Genomic DNA, 22996 nt, shown 5'->3' on the forward strand with positions numbered 1-22996 from the left:
TGAACACCCGCAGGCCCCTGGCAGGGACCGTCCCCTCCACACCTGTGCGTCTCAGGACAGTAAGGGCTCTTTTCAGGCCTCTGACCAGGGGAGGCCTGAGCTCTTGTCATCTGTCAAAGCAAGACCCTGCTGGACACGGTGTCCCCGCGACTGTGAAGCCGCAGATGCCAGGCCCTTCCTTGTGCTTCTCAAGCCCTTGAAGGGTCTCTCTAGTGAGTGGACGCAGGGCGTCTGCGGGGCTTCACCGGGTGTCTGCTAGGTGCCCGCACTGTGCCGGGGGTGGGCTGTCACCTGTCATCGTTTCCTGCTGAGGGGACTCAACTGCTCAGCCAGGCCCAGGACGGAGGCGCCAAACACGGGTTGGGCGAAACATTGCTCTCATGTCCCCACGCTCTTTATTGCCCTGCAAGGTTCTGGCCGCGTTACCACCTCCATGTGTCTGCAGGGTCTGCTTGGTCAGGGTCTTCTGTGGGCCGCCCGGAGGGGCCAGGTATTCCGGGAAAACAGCAGGAGCCCACGTAGTAGCAGCACAGGGGCCGAGGGATCCCTCGGCCTGAGGGATCCCTCAGGGGCCGAGGGATCAAGGTCAGGGGAGGCGGCAGGCCTGGCGGCCACCACGGTCATCAAGCGTGGGCGAGAGGCAGTGGCGCGGCCACCGGAAGCCGCGCGGGGGGGCTGGCTGTGGAGCTGGGGGGGCGCGGCGGCCAGGCCCAGCACAGGCCAGGGAGGACGCATGTGGGTGGGACGCCAGGCGCAGCAGAGCCTGGGGACCTCGGCGGGCTGGGCCACCTCTGCCGGGACAGGAACTAGAAGGACTAGAGGGGCCAGAGCCGGCGCATTGTGATCCGGCGCGGGGGGCTCGGCTGCTGTCCGAGGAGGGGCCGGAGGGACAGAGTCAGTCCTGGCCAGGGCGGAGGCATGGTCGAGTTCCGGGTCGCTCGGGGTCCCCTGGATGTCCTCAGCATAGGGTGGGAGGCCGTCCTGCGGCTCCGAGGTGCTGGGCGGCGGGAGGTACCCCAGGGCTGCCGGCTTGCCGCCCACCTGCCCGGATGCTGGTTTAGTGTGCTCCCTCCTCTTCATCCTCACGAGGAGGTGCGGGCAGTCTCTCTTAAACAGGGGACTGCGGTAGAAGTGTAACTGAGGTCGCAGTTGAGAGAGAAAAGGAAACCCCGAGTCACAAAAGAGTTGCTTGCAAGCAGCAGCCGCCTGGCTGGGCCCCTGGCCGCCCTCCCGCAGCCGACCCAAGGCCTCTTTGGAGAAAGGGGACCCGGTCCCAGCAGGACGCTGTGCCCCAGCTTTTACATCCCCGAGACTCGCTCACTCACCATCCTTTCGCCCTTGGAAAATGACTGAAAATGGCCCCTTAGTATGAGTACAAGGCCCACGAAAGGGGACTTGGTGTTTGCAGATACGAGACTGCAAGAAGGTTCGGTAGCTTTCTAAGGAAGTGTCAGAATCCCCCCCCCACCGGCCAGCATCGCCTGGGGCGAGACCGGGGACACTGACTGCTTCCCAGGAAAGGACCTGAGCCCTCACTTAAGTGATGCTCTGGAGCTATGGGAGTCAAGGGGGCACAGAAACCTCCCCCCTCCCCCCGCCGGGCCACTTGTCCCCGAGCAGGAGGACGGGAAGGGCCAGCATTTCAGCAGTGTCCCCTTGTCCCCCGGTGTGACTGCGATGTCAGGGACGAGCAGCACTGCCCACGTGTCAGGAGGACAGGATGACGCCTTGCCCCCGTGTACTGTGAAATGATCACCACAGGGGGGTCAGTTCACACGCATCATCTCACACAGACACACCAAAGGGAAAAAGAGGAGGAAGAGAAATGACGTCCTTGTGCTGAGACGCTTCGGGTCCCCCCGTAACAACGTCCCAACACAGCGCACGGCACTGCCAGCTCCGGCCATCACGCCGGTCCCCAAGTACCACCTTTAAAGGAAGCTCTCCCGACACGCCTGCCGCCGTCCCAGGTGGCCCCGGGGTTGGCACCCGCCCCCCACCCCACCCCCACCCCCGGGCCCAGCGGCTCAGCCCCTGGAGAGGGCTCCTTCCCCGCTGTCCCCCGCCCTCCTTACCTTGCTCAGGACGTCGGCAGGCCGCTCATTCGTGGAGAGGTCGTTCAGGCGGAGGGACATGTGCTTGTCCTGGCGCACTTTCCTAAATCCATAGATATTGAGCTGGTGGACGAAGCTCTCCATACAGTCTCTCTTGAACACCTTGTCCAGGCCGTCCCTGTCCAAAACCTCCTTTTGAAACAGCTGCGTGTTGAAGCCTATGCAAGTCCCGTCTTCATTCCACGAAATAGCTGTAAAGCGACTGCTATTGACAAGTATCCACAGCTTCCTGGGAAAGGGGAGGGAGAGGAGGCTGCTTTCCCACATGGCCTCGCAGGTGGAACGAGGCCTTTCCAACACAGGCTCTTCGGTCAAATCCTGGAAAGCGGCTTCTCCAGGCAGCAGCCTGAGGTCGGGGTGCCCCACGGGCATGGGCTGGGCCAGGGCGAGGGACTGCGGGGCGCAGCTCCCTGAGCCGAGGGCCGGAGCCGCTGCGTCGGGAGGAAGAGGCGCCTCACCGAAGCCGGGTGCCCTGCCTGCGGCGGGGCCCTTCTCGTCCGCAGCCATGCGGAGGGCGGCGCGTGCCTCTGTCACGTGAACGGGACAGTGCAGCGTGGCCGGCAGCACCCTGGGTTCACACTCCTGCTCAGCCCCTCACAGAAGTGCTCCGGTTGCTCGGGGGTGACATCACAGCCCAGCCAGGACGTGACATCATAAACGGCAGGCCCCCACCCTACTCTGGAGGATCTTCCTGAGATTTCCACGAACCAGAAACGCCTCCAAACCCAATACGTCACCTGCCCACGGCCCAGGCGCCCGGCCCAGTGGGTGAGAGCGACGGCTCGGCCAGAAGATGCCAAGGCCGGCACCACAGACCTGCTGGTGCCCAGCTGCCTGGCTCACACCCTCGGAGCCTCTGCTTCCCCACGAGGCTACTCGTAGGAGCACATGCTTCATGGGGTCCTGAGGACTCAGGGGGACGTACGGCAGGAGGCAAGGTACCTGCCACTTAACTCACAGCTACCGTGGTTACGGAGAAGCGTGCTGTCTCACAGCAAGTTTGAATCTAAGGAGCTTAAGCAATGGTCCATCGGTGGCCCTTGGCTACCTGCAGGAAGCCTTCCATCACCAGCAAAAGGTGGCCTTCCTTGTCGATTCTTGCAAACCGTGGGCTGAAACGCCTCCTGAGTTAACTGCCTCTAGAGACGGCTAGGGGGAGCTACACAGAAATCACAGTGCATTTTGCATAGATGTAAGTGGTACTCAGTGCCCACGTGACTGGGCAATGCCTCACGACCACTGAAAAGCCGAGTTCCACTTCAGAGTGTCTGGGAACTCGCAAACACTCTCGGGCACCTCCTCAGCTGTCAGCATTGTGGCCGTGTGCTCCCCCGCCAACAGCCGAATCCCTGGGCCTCCCGCTTTCCTCTCTGTACCGCATATCCCGGCTGCCCCTGGAGACTCCTGAGAGATGCTCACCCACCCCTGCTCCCCTCGGCTGCTGGTGGCAGCTCGAGGTTCCCTTTTGTGCTCGCTGACAGGACTTCCAGCATCCTGGACCATATCCAAATTAAGACCCGCACAGTGCACATGGAAAATGATGAACCGGTTTATTGAACAGCTAAAGGGGGAAAAGAGAGCGGGTTGGGCTACATTTGCTATACACCAAGCAGGAAAGGTGGCACCATTCCAAGTGTCCCCCTTCAGACAGCACAGGCTTCCTACAGGCTGGCGCCAGGGCGGAGCGGTGGGCGCGGTGGATGTCAGCGGAGCCCGGTTTAGACAGAGTAGCAGCTGCCCCCTCTCCCCCTCTCCCCTGCTCCCAGGTGACAATGCCAGGGCTCCTTTTACCTTCTTTTACTCACGGCCTGCTTGTTCCCATCGCATCTGCTTTCTTCCCTCTGACTTGTGGCTGTACCCCCAGCTCCTGGAGCCGTGGTCCTCCTAGCTAAAAGCATGGGCCCAGCTTGGGGGCAGACACAAACCCCCAGACCTCAACGCGCACACTCTGATGGCCATTTCTAGTCTCGGCACCCTTCTCCAGTGTTCCCGTTTCCAGTCGTGCTTTATGGCTTTCTGCAAGTCAGTACTCCCAGCATGTTAGAAAAAAGCACAAACAGCTTCTTGCTTATTGTGGCCATTCTGGCAGTAGCAGCTACTATGCATGTGGAGAAACTGAAGGGGAAACGGCAATGTCCCATGAAGGGGTGGCACCCCAGTGGGCCTCTACTTCTGCAGCAGAGCACGTATGTCTTCAGTACAAGCTTGTAAAAAAATACTTTAACAGAATATACTGTACAGAACTAGGATTTCACACGGTATATTACAACGCTAAAATATTTGTATAAATACTATACAGGCACGGAGTCACTCCATTAGAAAGGGCTCACCAATGGGGCCAGTAAAAACCCAGAGAGAAACGACGTCCACGGCAGGAGCATGGCCAGCTGAGGCGGCATGGGTGCACACGGGGCCCGAGGCCTATTCACAGTCCCCTAACTATGCCACAACAGGGGCATCTGAGCTACGCGGCCAGGCCGGCCTGGTTCAAAAATACATTTTTCAATAACACTTTTGATGGGAATTTTCACACTTTGAAAACCAGCTGTGTAGCCATTCCTGCTTAGGCCTAATCAGCCATCCAGGCTGGCTCCAAGCCAGCTCCGCAGGCACCTGCCCGGGGGAAATCACTGTTTCCCTCTCCACAGGCTCCCTCCATCAGATCCACAGCCACTGACACGCACCCCACACCATGCTGCGTGAACCAGGCACCTGTCACCTGCGTGTCCTGTCGCGGTGAGTCATTGGTAGGCATTGAGTGCAAACAAGGCATGAGATGGAAGTCCCCGGAGACCCAGCTCCAGCTCCAGCTCCAGTTCTGGGGGTGGGGGGAGGCGAACGGAGAGGCAGAGGAAGGCGGAAGAGAGTGCGGGCCAGGTCCACTCACGATCTGCCCTGGGAGGGGCTGTCTAATCTGGCATTTCGATATTTAATTTGGGAGGTGGGAGGACATACTTTCCAGGGCTCTGGGTGATAACCACCCTGGTCTTCTTTCGAAACATAGGAGCGATCTTAGGAGGTTCTGGAACTGGCGTTTCTTCAGTTTCCTCATTACCTTCATGGTGGAGGTCGTAGGAAATGTTTCCATATTCTCTCAAAAACGGGCAGATTTCAAGCAGAAACTGACAGAAATCCTTGCGAATCCCAAACCACCCTGAAAAGGAAGAAATGTACTTTCTCAAACACTAGTCTCCATTGAATTTCAGGTTACTTTTCTTTCATGAATGAGAACTTTTCCTTGTACACTGTAGTGCTTTATCCTGATGTCTTGGGAATAATGAAGCCTGAGCAAGGCCTCAATACCAACTAAGGGTAAGAAGGAAGCCCTGCAGCTCTGCGGCTCTGCAGGTGGCAGTCGTGGACTGGCAGCTACCAGGTGTCTCCCGGGGGCCTGTCAGGGATGTGATCTCGGGCCCCGGCCCACACCTCCTGAACCAGAAACTGTGGCGGGGTGGCGGGGGGCGGTCCTGGGATTCTGATGGGCCCTCTGGTATGCGAACCTACTGTTCTCACGACTCTCAGATATCTGCGGTGTCTGGACTATGTCAACATCCTCCAGTCTTCCCGGCCCATGAGAAACACACGTGCCACAAAGAATGTCACCCAAGAAAAGGATCTGCATCACCCTCAGGAGTCCGGGAAGATGGCAGGCGTGTGTTGGTCCAGGCCTCAAAGCTCCTTCTCCAAGGCCTGCTCTCCCGGTCTGGGTACACCACTAAACCGTCAGCTTAGGGCTGGCTCTCCTGGGGCAAAACCCCCTGTGGCATTAGTTTCCAGAAGGGCGTGCTCTGGGGCTGCATGCAAAGGAGCTCAAAGTCTAGTGAGGAGGGGGCCCTCGTCAAAGGGCACTGCAGAACGGGCTACCACAGCACACAGGTGGAGAGGGAGAGAGAGAAGCCGGGCACCACTGACAAGACTTGGAGACCTCAGGAATGACGCTGGCGAGAGCGAGGACAAAACAGACACCGGGAGGACGCCCAGGGTTCGGTCGATGATGTGGATTTTCCTCTCATCCTCAGGAGCCCCTGGGAAAAAGGAATCTTGGTCCCCGTGTTGCAGCGGAGGGGGTGGGCTCAGAGAGGCTGCCTGCCGCGCTCAGGCCTCCCTCTGGTCATAGGGCCACGAAAGCAAGGCTGACAGCACGCCGTTCCCCTGGAAGATTCCAGGCCTTCTTCAGTCCTACCTCTCCCAGGGAAACTCCCTGATTGGGGTCCTTAGGCTCGTCTTTTCATAAAGCGGGGCCACATACACACACACACACACACACACACAGCCACGCAACAGGCACACGGACACACACGCACACACACACAGTTGAAGCACTTCGGAAAGCCTGAGTACATACAGTGGTTTCCGCCTTTCTGTCCGAAAGTGGTTGCCATCAGAGTGATCAAGGAAAGCCACAGGGGGACAAAGATCGGGATACAAGAGAACGCGTTGTGGCCGTCTAGCTTGTGAACCAGCAGGATCTAAAGAAAGAGAAACAGTTGAGGTTCCGCCGATGGAGCATCTGAAAACAGACCCTCTCTGAAGCCAGACTGCACTGCCCCTCCCTCGTCAGGTCTCATAAGGGGGAAGTTCACTCCACAGGAGGCAACAGTAACCCTCCATTCTGGGGGAAAGGACAAGATGAGCTTGCATATGGCTCTTCAGGACTACGCAAAATCCATCCACCTACAACGTTTCCAACATCAGGATTGTTCTGGGAAACTCTTGCTGCTGTTTTCTTGGAGGAGTCAACAGTGCCCACTCTACAATTCTCCACAGGGCTCCAATACAAAAATACCACATCCAACTTTCTCCTTCTAGAAGACGACAAATCAATACATTCAGATGCGGGGTGGCTAGAAAGGTACACTTCTCACTGCCAGCCCCCAGGCCCCCAAAGAAAGGCCTCTCCGACTGTCCTGTGGTCCTCTGTTGGCAGGCTCGCTCGGGGAGCTGCTGTTCTGGGGAAGCGCAGGCTGCTGGGCCTCAAGAGTTCTGCCGAAAGGTTACCTCAAAAGTGAGGAGGGGCACGACGATGGTCATCCAGCTCAGCGCCATGGTGATGTGTGTCCTCCGCTGCTCCGCGATCACATCCATGGAGCGCAGGAACAGGACGGACCACACGATGTAGTAGAGGACCACCAGGCACAGAAAAGACATGAGAATCCACAGGGGGACACACACGACCTAAGGGGAGGAGGAGAGAGGAAAGGTCTTTAGGGTAGGCAGAGCCAACTCCTTCCTGGATCTCTGCGCTTAAGACGGTGCCAGGCCTGGATGGGGCCAGCGTGGGAAGAGGACCCGCTGCTCACTGTTGGGGTTGCTGTTGCCCCGGCAGCCCTCAGGGTGACGGGACTCGCGGCCACTGCCCTGAGGCGTGAGCTCGCTCAGCGGGCCCCGGGCTCTGCCCGCCTCCCCTCCACCCGTGCCCCGGCTCACCCGGACATCCCCTCTTCCCAGTCATTTCCCATCCTGCCAGAGGCACTGTGGCCAAAGGCTCCTTGGCAACTCGGGCTGCGCAGGGGGCCCAGGCCCCCCGTGAACTTGCAAGTCGAGGCCGGGAGGCTTCCGCCACTCGGTCTCCGCTGCCTCGCCCAGGTGGGTTCTGTGTCAGTTGCTGTCATACCAAAAAGAGCTTGTTTCACCCTCACACACAAGCCCACACGATGAGTCCTGGGGGCCTCAGCAGGCTCCTCCCGTGTGACCTTTCCTCCCTTCTGCATGGCCCCCTTGGGTACATCTGTTGTCCCTTTGTCTTCTCTTACAAAACAGTAAAATTGACTGTTATCCTTTGGTGTCCAGTTCTACGACTTTTCTCGCACACACGTATAGACCTGTGGAGCCTCGGGCGGGACATGGGACAGCTCCTTCACCCTGCCAGACTCCCTCGTGCTCTCCCATCACTGTGTCACCCCCTCGCCCCACCCATAACCCCCGACAGCCACCGCTCTGTCCTCTGTCACGACACTTTTGTCTCTGCAAGAACGTGATGGAGATGGACTCCCTTCTCCCAATCAGCAGAACATCTCTGAGATGCCTGCAGGTTGTTGCGTGTATCTACACGCCACTCCTTCTCATGGCTGAGCGCTGTTCCACTGGATGGATGCACCCCAGCCTGCTATCCAGTCACCCTGGGAAGGAGATGTGGGTGCTTTCCCGCTTTGGGCTATTGCAAATAAGGTAGCTATAAACATCTGTGCCCAGGTTTTTGTGTGGCTGTACATTTCTCCAGGGGAAACACCCAGGATCGGCACTGCTAGGTCACATGGTAACTCCATGTTTAATTTATAAGAAACTGCCAAGCCGTTTTCCAGACGATCTACCTAGTTTGGCATTTTTACCAGCGACGGGCGAGGGTCCGGGTCCCTCGGGTCCGCCCCAGCACTTGGTATTGTGGTTCTTATCTTTGCCATTTTGATGAGTGTGTTGTGGTACCTCATCCTGGGTTTTATTTGCTTTTCCCTAATGGGTAATGATGTCCTTTGTCATGTGCTTACTCGCCATATGTCTATCTTCTTTGTGAATAGTCGGTTCAAGTCTTTTGTCAATTTTAAAATTAGGTTGTTGAGCTTTTAGAGTTTTGAGAGTACTTTAGATGCTTTGGATACATGTCCTTGGTTAGACATCTGCTTTGCAAATATTTTCTCCTGGCCTGTGACCTGTCTTTTCATTAATTTCATTTTAATTTTGAGCTTCTTTTATAGACCATGTTGTTGGTGCCATTTCCGGGAACTCTTCGCCTAACTCCAGATCCCGAAGATTTTTCTCCTATGTTTTCTTCTAACAGTTTTTTAGTTTTTACCTTTCCCTTTTAGACCTACGACTTGAGTTGGTATATGAGTTTTAATCCTCCTGAGGAACTTGGAGTTCCTGACTGGAGGTTTGCTGTGCACAGCTTCCCCTTACGTTCCTCCTCCTAAAGCACGTCTGGGAACAGACTCACTTAGAGGCCTGGTCCTCGTGGGTGGAATGTTAGCGACCAGCCTCACCTGGTTTCTCTTGAACACTGTGGGAAACCTGCAATCAGGCTGCCTCATCTGTTGGGACTTGCACAGGATTGGGGCTGGAAAAATTCCTCTGTTCATCTATAGAAACACATGCACAATTCCTAATCTTTTTTTTTTTTTCCTGATTTCACCTTACACTAAAATTTTGGTCTTACCCAGATTTGTTTCCTCCATGGCACAACAGAAAGCTCTGAACCCAATTATCGTTGTCTAGACACAGCACCCTGAAGATGTAAGATGGGTGCCTGAACAGTATTTTTTATTATGAATGTTTTATCAAAGACTTTAGGCAGAAGGGATGGATCTTGTCTTTATTCACTAGAGAGGTAACTTATGTTCCCTTATTTTCTTCCTTGTCACCAAATGAATATTTTCTCTTTTTTTTACTATATTTTTTTACATTTGTCCTTTTTTTTAAAAAGGTAAACCATGTTAATCACAGACAATGTCTTATGTACAAAAGTACACATCAAGCAGGGTGGGGCCGGGGAGAAAACCCCAAACCCTGGCAAGACCCCGCCTCCCAGAGGCAAGATAATTCTTCTACCTTTTGTCTCATCTTCTTTCTGTGCGTTACTAGTCGAAACCGTACTGTTTTCTCTAATTTGCAGCTTGCCATATATATATCTCTCTCCATCCATTCTTCTATCTATCTATGCACAATCAGTTTTAACCGAACACCCATTAATGGAAGCAAGAGGTCACTAGCATGTCTCACACTTCACCCCTGGCAGGAGTGTAAACTGGCTCAGCTTTTTTGAAAAGGGAGTTGGCAGTGCAGTTTGTATTTCAAAATCTCAAAAAGTTCCCACCCTCTGGCCAAGTAATACTGTTTCTGTAGTCCTTCCTAGGAAAACAATGAAAAAAAAACAACAGGCAAAGATTTTTATGCACAAAATTCTACGCTGCAGCATGATTTATAATTGCAAAACACCGGTAAGAACTTCAGTATTCGGAAATGAGGGGACAGTCTCGTCAATGTATTTGAAGAATATTTTGCATCAATTAAACTTGAAAAGTTATGCTTATAAAAACCTTTTATTGACACGTAAAAATGCTTATAATACAACACTAGAACAACAAAGCAGGATACCAAATTATACATGCAGTATGATCTCAATTATCTTTATGAGACAATAAACCCCCAAACAAGGAAACAACAAACACTAACCATGTTATCTCCCAGTGGATTATGGGTGATTATTATCTTATTACCTACGCTTGCCTGTCTTTTCCGACATTTCTACAATAAACACGAATAACTTTTATAATAAAAAGAAAAGTTTATTTAAGGATTTAAAAAGTTACATACAAGCCACGGCCAGTGGATGATCTTGTCCAGTCTTAAGGCAATGAATATGAACTGGAGAATGTTGACAGAACACAGGATTTCTAACTAAAAATGAAGAGAAGAACCGGTTAAACAAAATAACGGTTGCATTCAGTACTACAACTGTTTGGTTAACACACTAAAAGGCAATGCAAATTAGAATGCAGCAAAAGTTTTATTATATCACAGTTGCAACCTTCTGATTTGCAGCACCGGAGGAGGAGCAAAGCAGTGCTGTGTCAAGGAGAAACCTGGCCCTGGCCTTGTGCCTCGTCCTCTCTGCTCAGTGGCTGCTCGGCCCTTTATGCTCATCCAGGCAATGACCTGTTTCCAGGCTCGCGATCTGCAGAGAGGCAATCTCCGGTGGTCTCCCCCAGCTTCCGTCCCGCGCCTACCCACAAACATCTCTCTCTCTCTTCTTAATCATGCCTGTACTGCTTTCTTCTTGTACCTGGCACTCAGCCTGCATCCCACCCCTTCCTTTCTGGCTCCTCGAGGACCCTGTCACATCAAGACATCAATTATGGATTCTTTATCGCATCTTTAACCCCGCCACTCCACGATCCTTCCCAGAAGCACAGAAACATGTTCAACTCATTCCCATTGAACACAAAATAACCCCAAGACCCAGTGAACCCACCCTTCCCTTGATCCAGTACCCCTCCCGGCCCTAGCTCTCGCTTTCCGTTACCATCAAGCTTTGTGAGACACCGTGGACACTCGAGTCCCTGTGGCCACCCCTGCCACTCCAAGCTCCACCCACTGTGGCCCAGCCTCCACCCTCAGGACCACCCGGAAACTGCTTTCATCAAGGTCACCTGATCAGCTCTGCGGCGTCGGACCACTTCAGCCGGCATCCTACAGGGTGTCTCTGCAGCGTGGGAGATTGCCCTCCACTGCTCCCTCCTCCCAGGATCCCAGCGTGCAGCCCCGCCATCCTCCTGGTCTCTGACACTTCCCTTTCATGTGCCTTTTCCTCTCCTTAAATGGTGATGCCCCCCAAAGCCTTAAACTCAGCCTCTCTGCCCACTGTAGAGACTCAGACACAAACACACGTGCTTTCGCTCCCTCACCCCGCCCTGGGTGGGGAGCAGACCCAGCCTCCACATCCCTGGCCTGCGCCACCTCCTGCTGCTCGCTTCTCCAACCTGTCTCCACCTTGGCCTTCCTGCTGTGGCCCAGAGCCGACTCTCCCTGAGGCACTTCAGAGGAAGCCCTTCTCCCCACGGAGTTCATTACCCCACCCCCCCTACCTTGCTGCCTTCACCCTGTCTCACCGGGGGCTACCGCCGCGGCCTGATTCCCCAAATCAGGACACAGGAGGGCAGCCCGCGTTCTGTTTCCCACACCCTCGGGCTCAGGCGCTTGGCCCTGTCCTCCACCTCGCAGACTTCTCTAGCATCCCCAGCCCGGCCCCTCGTCCCGACTACTCCTGCCTACGCGGGCCCTCGTGCTCCCGAATGCCCCACAGGCGGCCCTCCTTCTGGCTCCAGGGCTCACTGCTCTTCAAGGGCTCATCACTGCCCACAGGATGAAAGTCACAGGACGCCACGTGACCTGGCCCAGAGCTGCCCCAAAGTTCCCAGTTCGCAGGGCATTTAGCGACTCAGCAATTCTTTCTGAGGCCTCTGGGCAAAAAGAAACACCTAACGGTTCCACTGATTTAAGTCATTAGATCTAAACTGAGTACTTATCCTAAGTAGCCATCTAAGAAAAATACCTCACGTTAATTGAAAGAAAAATATGATGTGTGTGCTATTCTTACCTAATGACACGTAATTCCTAGTGGCACGTGTGTGCCTCTTGGCTAGGCACCATTCCTCAAGACACCGCCATCCCCATCACCTGCTCTCCGTATGGATTTTTGCACAGTATTGCTTTCTCATCCCAGCGACTGCCAACAACTTAGAGTCTTCCATGACACCATCAAAATGAATGTAGTGCGACCTAATAATAAAACCGTAAACTACATGGAGCTAGTAGTTCGTAGGGTGCCCCTGCAGATGTCAGGGCTCACTGCTTTTCCCTCAAAAATGTCCGGTATCCCACGGTGCCCCTGTGAGCTCATTATGGTGCCCTGGGAAGCTCAGCAACACCTTGAGGACTGAGGACTGGACCTTACTCAGCCTAATCCCTCTCTGCAGACACCCTCCTCCCCGGCTCCCTCCTTTACACTTCATGCTCCAGGCATTTTTTTTCTTTTTACTGCGGAAAAATACACATAATGTAAAACTTACCCACAGTTTAATGGTATTGAGTACCTTCATTCACATTACCACCATATGACTGTGGCTGTGACACCATCACCATGTTCCACCTCTAGGACTCTCTGCATCTTGCAAAGCTGTGCTCCAGTCATATCTGAGTCACTGGTCCACTCAACATGACAGACTTTCTTCTGCATCTACGGCTTCTTATGTGTTATTTCCTCTGCCTGAAAAATACCATCCCCTTCCTACCTGCACAGGGCACCCTGGCTCACCCGGACTCCTCCTTCAGGGCTCTGGGGGAACCTAGCCCCAGTCACCCCCTAGCCAACGTAGGTACTCCTCCTGGGACACAAGAACCAAGAGGAAGCTCAACTCTTGGCATGTGCTTTCTTCTTGTAGGTAGATTGCCAAGAGTGTGACCGTACTGCATTAGGAAAATATGGTTTCAGGCCCAGTATAGTCCTAGCCCTTGTATATGCTTTTACTTTCTAAGAAACAACGTTCCAAATTTTCAGTTTTCTTAAACCTCCTCCTCAGCCCTCATGTGACAGTACTTATAGAACTTTCTCAGTGCTTTTCAACCTGGGTAATGTTGCTCACCTGCACAAGAGCTAGGAAATGTGCAGGGCCCTAATGGCTGTCACAACGACTTGAGGGAGCACCTCCGCTAGTGTTTAGTGGGCAGAGGTCAGGGGTAAGTGTCCCGAAATGCAGGGCACAGTCCTGTTCAGCAAAACATTTCCTATCCAAAATGCGAAGACCATACCCAGCCCCCACTGAGAAACACGGCCCCAAATAGCTAAAATCGAGAATCTTTGATCTCGGTGATTTTGTTTAACGTAAGCTTTTATAAATGATTTTTAAAGCTTGGTTTCACTTCATTTTGCTCAGATAATAGAGAAAAACGCAAAGCAACAGAGGCACAAAGTAGACAGGTAAGTGTGACTGGGTGGAAATGGTGGCTCCGACCAATACAGGGAATGCAGATTCAGGGGAAGCTGGATAAGGAGTCTGGAGCTCGTGTAGAAATCGGAGTTTACAAATGTGAATTCAGGAAGTGGGAGCACGTACGTGGCAGCGGAGGCAGCAAGTATGAACCAGATCATCCAGAGCAAATGTGCACAGTGCGGACAGAAAATGCCCAGGACCAGAACCCTAAGGAACAGCAACGTGCAAGGACGCAGGAAGAATGCTTCAGAGAAGGAGCTGAACGCAGGCAGAGGTGGCCAGACTGGTCGAGTGACCAGGGGTGTCAGGAGCTACAGAGCGGCCAGTGGCCAGACAAGATGGGGGCTCAAGAGGCCCCCAGATGAGGCCACAGGCCACGGGGAGTGCATGCCAGAGCAGGGAATGCGGGGTCCCTGCCGCACTGCTTCCCAGAGCCTTTCTGTGAGGAAGGAAGAGGCACGAGAGGCAAACAGAGGCCTGAGGGGGTATTGCTGCTGCTGTTCTGTCTTCCCTTTCAGATGAGAGAGCGAGGTCGCCAGACAGAGTGGGCCAGTTCAGGAGCAAATTCTTGGAGGACCTGGCGGGGCAGAGGTTCTGAAGCGGGAGGGCAAGTGCAGGGAGGCTGAGAGCGGGCCCCCAGGGCTCCCCTCCCTCCACGGCCGCCCGGACCAGGGCTGAGGAGTCCCTCTCCCCGTGCCAGGAACAGCTGCTCCTGTCACTCGGGGCCCTGTTCCCACTGGTGCCCCGGGGCCTGGCTCCATCACTCTCCCACTGTGGGTACCTCCCTCGCCAGGTTCACATACCCTGAGCTGCCACCCACCGGCTCCCACTCTCCCTTCGGACCAACTGTGGTCTTCTTCCTCTGCTCTCGACCCACGCAGCTCAACACGGCATCCACAGTGTCCAGTTTCCCCCCTTGAGCCATTCTGGACCCGGCTGTGGGCCCTCAGCTTCTGGGCAGTTTGGCGCATGGGCTTTGGAGTTGAGCTGCCTGCAATGGAACCCTGGCCCTGCCCCTGGATAAGCGGCCAGGAAAAAATTCCCTACCCTTTCTGGAAACCAGGGGTGGCAAGTGCAGCCACGTCACGGGGTTGTTGCAGATCTTCAATGAGATCCTACTGCATGGAAGCACCCAGCCCCAGGCCTGGTACACAGCAAGTGGTCAATAAATATTATCTGCTATTATTTTCATTACTATTATTAGCATTGCTAGTATTGCTTTTTCATTCGTGTGTGTATCCCTTATGTTTAGGCCAAGAGGGCTTGGCGCATAGTAACTACTTGATAAATGCTCACTAAATGAACATATAGGCCCATCAGGATAAGCGAACCAGGGAGGAGACAAAGTGCTGGTCATGGGGTCTGAGATGCTGTGCAGGTTAGTTTTGCACGTCAACTTGGCTGGGCTGTAGTACCCGGTCATTTAACCAAACAATAATCTAGGTATTGCTGTAAGGGTACTGACTTTAAGAAAAGGAGATTTTCCTCCATGATGTGGGTAGGTCTCATCCAATCAGTTAAAAGGCCTGAAGAGCAAAAACTGAGGTTTCCTGGAGAGGGAGAAATCCTGCTGAGTCTGCAGCCTGCCAGCCTGCGCCATCAATTTCAAACTTGCCAGCTCCTTCAAATAAACCTCCTCATGTGTATATCTATCTGCACATCTACATCTATATCTACATCTACATCTATCCTACTGGTTCTGTTTCTCAGGAGAAGCTGGCTGATCCAGGTGGGCAGGGAAAGACGTGAAGCTGGAAGAAGCCTGATGGCCTCGGTGAAAAACCTGCGTTCTAAGTCAAGAAAGAGAAACGTGATTATTTCCATCATCTTTCGTTTCCTTATACACCATGATCTAGCATTAGTGATCAACCTCTTCCTAACAAAGGACAAGAAGTCTCCATTACAATAACTGACCAAAAGATTTTGCTTTTTAAAACCTTCTTAAATATACGAAAGCTCACCTCCAGTGACCTGTCATGTCGAAAGCCCCAAACACAAGCTGCCACAGACACTGGGGAAACGAAGAAGAGCGGCATGAAGACCAGGAGCCAGAAGTGGCTGCCTCTCTCGATCCTGTCACAGACCAGCACTTCAAACATCAGCAGGAGCAAGTGGATGCCCACCGCGATCAGCATTGCCTTGAACTCCACACACGTTTCCCCTTCTGCTCTAGAAAAGGACAGAAGGAGAAAAAAAACACCCTCAGTTCGGAATCTCCATAACAAGCAAGCAGCTCAGGGCAAATACCAACTTATGTGGATACTAAGGACTGTATTTGTAAATTTGACAAAAGGCAAAGGAAAGTCAGGTAGGAGCTAAATTAACATTCCTCCTTAATAGGCAATCTTTCAAACATCAAAGAACTACTACAGGACAAGAAATGAACATTTACAACCAAACCAGACTTAGACTTTGAACTGAATAAAGATATTCTCAGAAGCAACAGCCACAGTTATTATTTCCTGACAGTGCACATAAACACTTTGGTTCATAACTTTAAATTCATCTACTTCCAAGATTATTTAAGCTGATTGCTTCTACTGCTAAAAACTGACAAATATCCCTTAAATCTCATGATCCCTGTCTCTCAATGAATTAAAAACCATGTAAATCACATTTCATGCAATACTATCAAAATAGCTCTAGTTTTAAGAATAAGTGTGTGTTATATTTCAAGAAAATACAGTAACTGCTGTTAGGTGCTATTTTAAAATGCAAATAAAATTGTGAATGCCTTTTTATTTTCCTTTCTATTCCATTAGGATGAATTGACACCTGCAGATGATACAAGAAGAGCCATTAAAACTGTTCTTTAAATCAGTTAAAGCTGCTTAAGGATCATGCTTGGACTTAATAGGTTAACAATTAAAAAATAATAAGGCCACTAATCAGGAAAATGCTTAACAATGCATTTGCAAGGCTGACAGTGCTTCACTCAAAATATAGATGAACATTTGTGATGTGTCATGTTGGTGATAAATACTTGTAAGTTTAGGACACAGAGAAAATGAGGTCAGTGGTTATTCCTATAGGATCCAACAATTCCACTGGACAGTACTGCCACTAGAATGACCATGTCTGTACATTCAGGACATTCAACTATGCACATACAATTCCTTTTCTTAAGGGAATCTTGAAAGGAATCTTAAATTTAACCAACAGAGAAAAGCTCAGAGAGCTTCTAAATAACTAGTGGAACTTAAAATGTTTAGCTATGTAACTTTTCATTCTTTGAGTAGCAAACATTAGATATCTGAAAATACCTCATAAAAAATAAAAGATTTATGGCCACACAGGTAATGTTAAAAAAGAAAAATCTAAGAACTTAAAAAATCTAAGCTACACATGAATGTCCCCCATCTGCCAGGGCTCTTTGTGTAGCTATTTTCAAGTTCTTAGATATGTATGCGGTAACATATTTTACTCGATCTAAATCTCATTTTTAAAGTTCATGACAAAGATTTAAACAAGTTGAGATGGTCCCAACCTCTACACTTTTCTCACACGAGCAGCTGCACGTGTCCCCCTCTTCTCTCCCCACCTGCCGACCTGGCATTTCTTCACTCCTCATCTTCCTGGTGATGGTTTAGAACAGTCCCTCACTCTCAAGTCCCCCCTTTTCCTTTCCAAAGTTCCAAACTTTGTGAGGGAGAGCAGAGAGACTCTTGTGGGCCCCAGCAGCACCAGGCTGCACACCGGAGTGAGCTCACGACAGGAACTTGGACCAGAAGAAGACCATCCAAGAAGAAAGGTGTGAGGGGAGGGGGGGTGAAGGTAAAGGGTACGCCTCTGCCCGGCCCCCAAGGCTCTGCTCTCCTTCACGGCATCTGGGTCTCACCTTTTCCTGTCTCAGGACCTAACTGCTTCCTGGCCAAGCTGACTCCTCCACACTAACAGTCCTAAAACCCCAGGACTAGGAGATTGGGACAAGGGGAGACCCAGTTCCAGGACTGAGTGGAGAAGGATATATCCCTGATGGCCAAAGCTAGAACTGTGGTTTGTAGAACTGCTCCTACAAACATGATGGTTTTATACGTCCTTGTCTAGCATGGTATAACAGCTCTATATTTTGGATGCATGTTAGATTACTTAAGCTTTTGTAGGCTGGCTAGGAACTTAAGCACCTAAAATAACAGTGCATTTGTTAAAAAGTGGATATCAAACACTTAATTTTTAAAAACTTAGAACAGAACTCAGCTTGCCTATATTATAGTTCTTATAAAACCTCAGAGAGGTAGAAAAGAAAATAGTCCTGACTTTTGATAAAGTGAAAAACAAGATACTGCCCCCCTCGCTCAGAGTAGAGACCAAAAGGTTTTATAAAGCAGTATTACCGATATTGGGGGTTTCGTGCCCAGACTCCAGTTCCAATCGAGGCTCCAACAATGACCATTAACTTCCACAGCCATATTGGAGCAAAGACAGCCCAGTAACTCCACTGAATGATGCCATCCAGACGAAGGGCCAGCAACACAGAGAACAGCAGCAGACAGGCATAGATGAGGAATTTACTAGGAGAAAAGCAAAATGATTAAAGAGGATTCACATTTACAAATATGTGATATTAAAATGAGGAGTAATAACAGCATTGCTTTCTAGCACATGAAAAGAGTCACTAATTCAGTAATCATATATCAAAAATTCTATGTAGAAGACATACTGTTGTTAGAGGATAAGACAAATATAAAGAAGAGTAAGATAAGTTTCCTGCTTTCCAGGGCTTCCTGGTAGGAGGGAGTCCACACAGAAACATATACTTACAACACAGCATGGCATGTGCCATAATGGTTCTATGGGTACAGTGTGATGGCAGCCCAGAAGAGGAAATATGGATTCTGTCTGGGGGGACTGGGAAGCAGAGAGGTGATGACCCTGGAGCTGGTTCTGGAAGATACATGGAAAGCTGCCAGGCAGGAAAGGATATGAGCTGAGGAAGCATTCCAAGCAGAAGGAACTAGCCATCAAGACATGGAGACTGAAAAAAGTTGACAGGTTCAGGATATGGTCAAGTTCTGTCACTGACTAATTATTTGATTCTATTTTTAAACAGGTAGCCATCTGCCATATTTATATATAGTAATATTTTAGTATATGTATTATCCTTTTTGTGACTGAATTATACATACAAACATACACTCATATTTCACATAAAAGGGACTTCATGAAGAGGATGTTTTCAAAATATTAATTAGAAATTACACTGTTGAGGACTTCTACTTCCAGCTTTGATACAGTAAGAGGGATAGAGTTTTCCTTCCCACCTTAAACAAGAAACTGGACAAAATATATGAAACAACATGTTTTCAGACAGTGAACAACAGGCAGTGAAGGACTGTGATGGCAGAAAGAAAGAAAACAAAGGAGATAAACTCTATCAATGCCCCAGCTTACTGCCTGGAGGCAATTTCCAGACTGCAGTAAGAAGGCAGTTAAAACCCAACCCTATTGACAATTACATGAAATATAAATGGTCTAAATACCAATTAAAAGACAAAGATTGTCAGGCTGGATTTAAAACAGCAAGATAACTATATGCTATCTCTAAGAAACCTACTTTATCTATCTACAAAGTGACAGATAGATAATAAGGACAGAAAAAGTTATACCAGGCAAACACCAACCAGAAGAAAGTCAGAGTGACTTTATTAATATCTGTTTTAGTCTTCTATTGCTGCTATAATAAATTACCACAAACTTAGCACCTTAAAAGAATGCAAATTTATTATCTCACAGTTGTGTGTGTCAGAAGTCCAGACAGGCTTAGTTGGTTTCTCTGCTCAGAGTCTCATAAATGAAATCAAGATGTCAGTTGGGTGGGCTCTTCTCAGGTGACTCTGGGATGAATCTGCTTCCAAGTTCATTCAGGTTGTTGGCAATCCTGTTTCTGGTGGTTGTAGGGCTAAGATCTTAGTTTCTTTGCTGGCTGTCAGCTGGGGGCTGCCCTTAGGTCCTAGAGTTCTCTCTCTGAGAAGAACATAGGCCTTTACATTCAAAGCCAGCAGCAGCATATCGAATCTTTCTCATGCTTCTGACTTCTTTTGCCATATGGCTCCTGCTTCCAGAGAAAGTGCTATGCTTTTAAGAGCTCATTGATTAGATTGGGTCCACCTGGATAATCCAGGATACTCTTCCTATCTTAAAGTCCACAACTGTGGTCGGCAGAATTCTAAATATGTTCCCCAAGATTCCTGTCCTCAGTTATTCAGTCAAACACTAATCTACATACTACCACGAAAGGACTTTGCAGATGGAATTAAGGGTACTAATCAGCCAACTTTAAAATATGGAGATTATCCCAGATTATCCAGTTGTGTCCAATGTAATCATATGAGCCCTTAAAAGCAGAAGAGGAAGGCATACAAGTAAGTCAGAGATGTGGCAGAAGAGGAGAGACAAGGCAGAAGCGGAAGTCAGTGAGATTCCAAAAGTGAGAAGGACTCCACCTGCCTTTGCTGGCTTTGAAGACGGAGGAAGGGAGTCATGAGCCAAGGAATGCAAGCCAACTCTAGAAGCTGAGAATAACTCCTAGCTGACAGCCAGCAAGGAAATGGGGTCATTAGCCCTACAACCACAAGGAACTAAATTCTGACAACAACCCAAATGAGTTTGGAAGCAGATTAATCTCCAGAGCCTCAAGAAAGGAACAGGGCCCTGCTGACACCTTGATTCCAGCCTTGTGAGACTCTAAACAGAAGATCCAACTGAGCCATGCTGTACCTGTACTTCTGACCTACAGAACTATGAGATAATAAGTTTGTGTAGTTTTAAGACACTAAATCTGTGGTAATTTGTCACGGATGCAATAAAAACTAATACTGTAACCTTAAAGACATCTGCAAAATCCCCTTTGCCGTGTAACATAACATATTCATAGGTTCCAGGGCTTAATGGCCTGGATGTCTCTGGGGGAACCATTCTGCCCACCACAATATAAGGTTAAGATGTATATATATATATATATATATATATATATATATATATATATATATATATATATATATATTTTTTTTTTTTTTTTTTAATTTTTATTTATTTATTTATTTTTTTTGCGGTACACGGGCCTCTCACTGCTGTGGCCTCTCCCACTGCATAGCACAGGCTCTGGACGCGCAGGCCCAGCGGCCATGGCTCACGGGCCCAGCCACTCCATGACACGCGGGATCCTCCTGGAACGGGGCACGAACCCACGCCCCCTGCATCGGCAGGTGGACTCCCAACCACTGCGCCACCAGGGAAGCCCTAAGATATATTTTTGAACAAGGAATATTACCAGGGACAAACAGGAGCATACATAATGATAAAGAGGTGATTTGTGTTGAAGGAGGATCTAGCAACTATAAATATTTATGTACCTAATAGCAAAGCTTCAAAATACACGTAGAAAACATTAATAATTAAAACATTAAGGAGAAACAGAAAAATCCACAACTATTACTGGAAATTAACACTTTTCTCTCAGTAACTGATAGAACACATAGAGAATTACTAAGGATATACAAATTTGTAATAACACTATCAACCAACATGACCTAATTGATATTGATAAAGCATTCCTCCCAACAACAGCAGAATACAAATTCAAGTGCAAATTCGGGTGCACATGGAACATTCACCAAGACAGACTGAATTCTGGGCCATAAAACAAGCCTCAACAAATGTAAAAGGACTGAAATCATACAAAGTAAATCTCTAAGCACAATGAGATTAAACTAAAAATCAATAACATAAAGATATTTGAAAAATTCTCAAAATACTTACAAATTAAACAATACTCTTCTAAATAATCCATAGATAAAAGAAAAAAAAACGCAAGGAAAAATTTTAAAATTCTGGACTAAATGAAAGTGAAAACACAACATACCAAAATATGTGGGATATAGCTAAAGCAATACTTAAGAGGAATTTACAGCATCAAATGCTAAGTAGAAAAGTTCTCAAGTCGATGATCTATGATTCACCTTAAAAAACTAGGAAGAGAAGGAATTTTTTTTTAAATGGATGGAAGTAAATAATAAATATACACACATATATCAATGAACTACGTAAGAAACATGTTAGAGAAAAATCAATGAAACTAGGGACTTCCCTGGCAGTCCAGTGATTAAAACGTCGCCTTCCAGTGCAGGGGGTGCAGGTTTGATCCCTGGTCGGGGAGCTAAGATCCCATATGCATTGCGGTCAGAAAGCCAAAACATAAAACAGAAACAATATTGTAACAAATTCAGTAAAGACTGTAAAAATGGTCCACATAAGAAAAAAGAAATCAATGAAACTAAAAGCTGTTTTCTGAAAAGTTCAAGAAAATTGGTAAACCTATACCTAGAGTTATCAGAAAAAAAACAGTAGACACAAATTAACAATACAAAGAATGAAAGCAGGGACATCACTACAAATCCTACCAACATTACAGGGATTAGAAGTGGATATTATGAACAACTTTATGCACATAAATTTCATGAAATAAAGACATTATTAAGGTTCACACAAGAAGAAATATTCATATTCCTATATCTATTTTAAAAACTGAAATTGCAGTTGGGCTCCTTCTCACAAAGAAAATGTCAGGGCCAGACAAAATCTACCAAACACATAAGGAAGAAATAGTACCAATTTTTCACAAACTCTTGCAGAAAAAGATGAGAGGGGAACATTTCCCAGTGTGTTTTATGAAGCTAGCATTACCCTGATACCCAAACCTGACCAAGAAAGAAAACTACATACCAGTATCCTTCACGAAGACAGATGCAAAACCCCTAAGAAACAGGATATTGAATCCAGCAATATATAAAAAGGATATTACATTATGATTAAGTGTGGTTTGATATTACATTATGACTAAGTGTGGTTTAGCCTGGATTGCAAGTTTCACTTAACATTGGAAATCCATTAATGTAACTCACTGTATTAATAGAATGAAAAAGAGAAGCCATATGATTATTCAATAGTTCCAGAAAAAACATTTGACATAATTCACTACTCACTCAAGATAAAAGCTCTAAACTAATTAGGGCTAGAAGAGTATCTAGAAAAAAACCTAGTTAAAATGCTTAATGGTTAAAGACTAAATACCTTCCCCCTAAGACTGGAAACCAGGCAAGTATGTCCACTTCAATACATCTATTCAACATTGTACTGGAGGTCCTAGCCACAAATATAATACAAGAAAAAGAAGTGAAAGGGATAAAGATTCAAAAGGAAGGAGTAAATCTGATATTTGCAGACAACATGATGTCTATGTAGAAAATCTTAAGTACTCTACCAAAGATGCTACTAAATCTAATAAGTGAATTTAGCAAAAGTTGCAGGATACAAGGTAAATATACCAAAAAATGTACTGCATTTCTATATGCTAGCAATGAGAAAATGGACACTTTAAAAAAAAAAACTATCATTTACTGC

The 22996-nt window shown here is 48.8% G+C and overlaps 2 protein-coding genes across 3 annotated transcripts in view; both read right to left on the reverse strand.

The window, feature by feature from the left end:
• Window positions 1–456: 456 nt before the first annotated feature.
• LOC132481468 (heat shock transcription factor, X-linked-like) lies at window positions 457–3011 on the reverse strand. The gene is made up of 3 exons (XM_060086375.1): window positions 2852–3011; window positions 2076–2641; window positions 457–1137 (listed from the first exon to the last, which is right to left on the reverse strand). Exons 1-3 carry the CDS (start codon window positions 3009–3011, stop codon window positions 457–459), a joined length of 1407 nt encoding a protein of 468 aa, XP_059942358.1.
• A 650-nt stretch (window positions 3012–3661) lies between these two features.
• TMEM185A (transmembrane protein 185A) overlaps window positions 3662–22996 on the reverse strand; it is a 34920-nt gene continuing 15585 nt past the window's right edge. For both annotated transcript variants that reach the window (XM_060086977.1, XM_060086976.1), the window contains 6 exons: window positions 17932–18108; window positions 15559–15766; window positions 10422–10505; window positions 7113–7289; window positions 6460–6583; window positions 3662–5268 (listed from right to left, as the gene is read on the reverse strand). In XM_060086977.1, coding sequence (XP_059942960.1) covers window positions 5024–5268; window positions 6460–6583; window positions 7113–7289; window positions 10422–10505; window positions 15559–15766; window positions 17932–18108 — 1015 coding nt within the window. In that variant the 3' untranslated portion in view covers window positions 3662–5023. The remainder of the gene's footprint in view (window positions 5269–6459; window positions 6584–7112; window positions 7290–10421; window positions 10506–15558; window positions 15767–17931; window positions 18109–22996) is intronic.

This window comes from Mesoplodon densirostris, chromosome X (assembly GCF_025265405.1).
Source record: "Mesoplodon densirostris isolate mMesDen1 chromosome X, mMesDen1 primary haplotype, whole genome shotgun sequence".
NCBI lineage: Eukaryota > Metazoa > Chordata > Mammalia > Artiodactyla > Ziphiidae > Mesoplodon > Mesoplodon densirostris.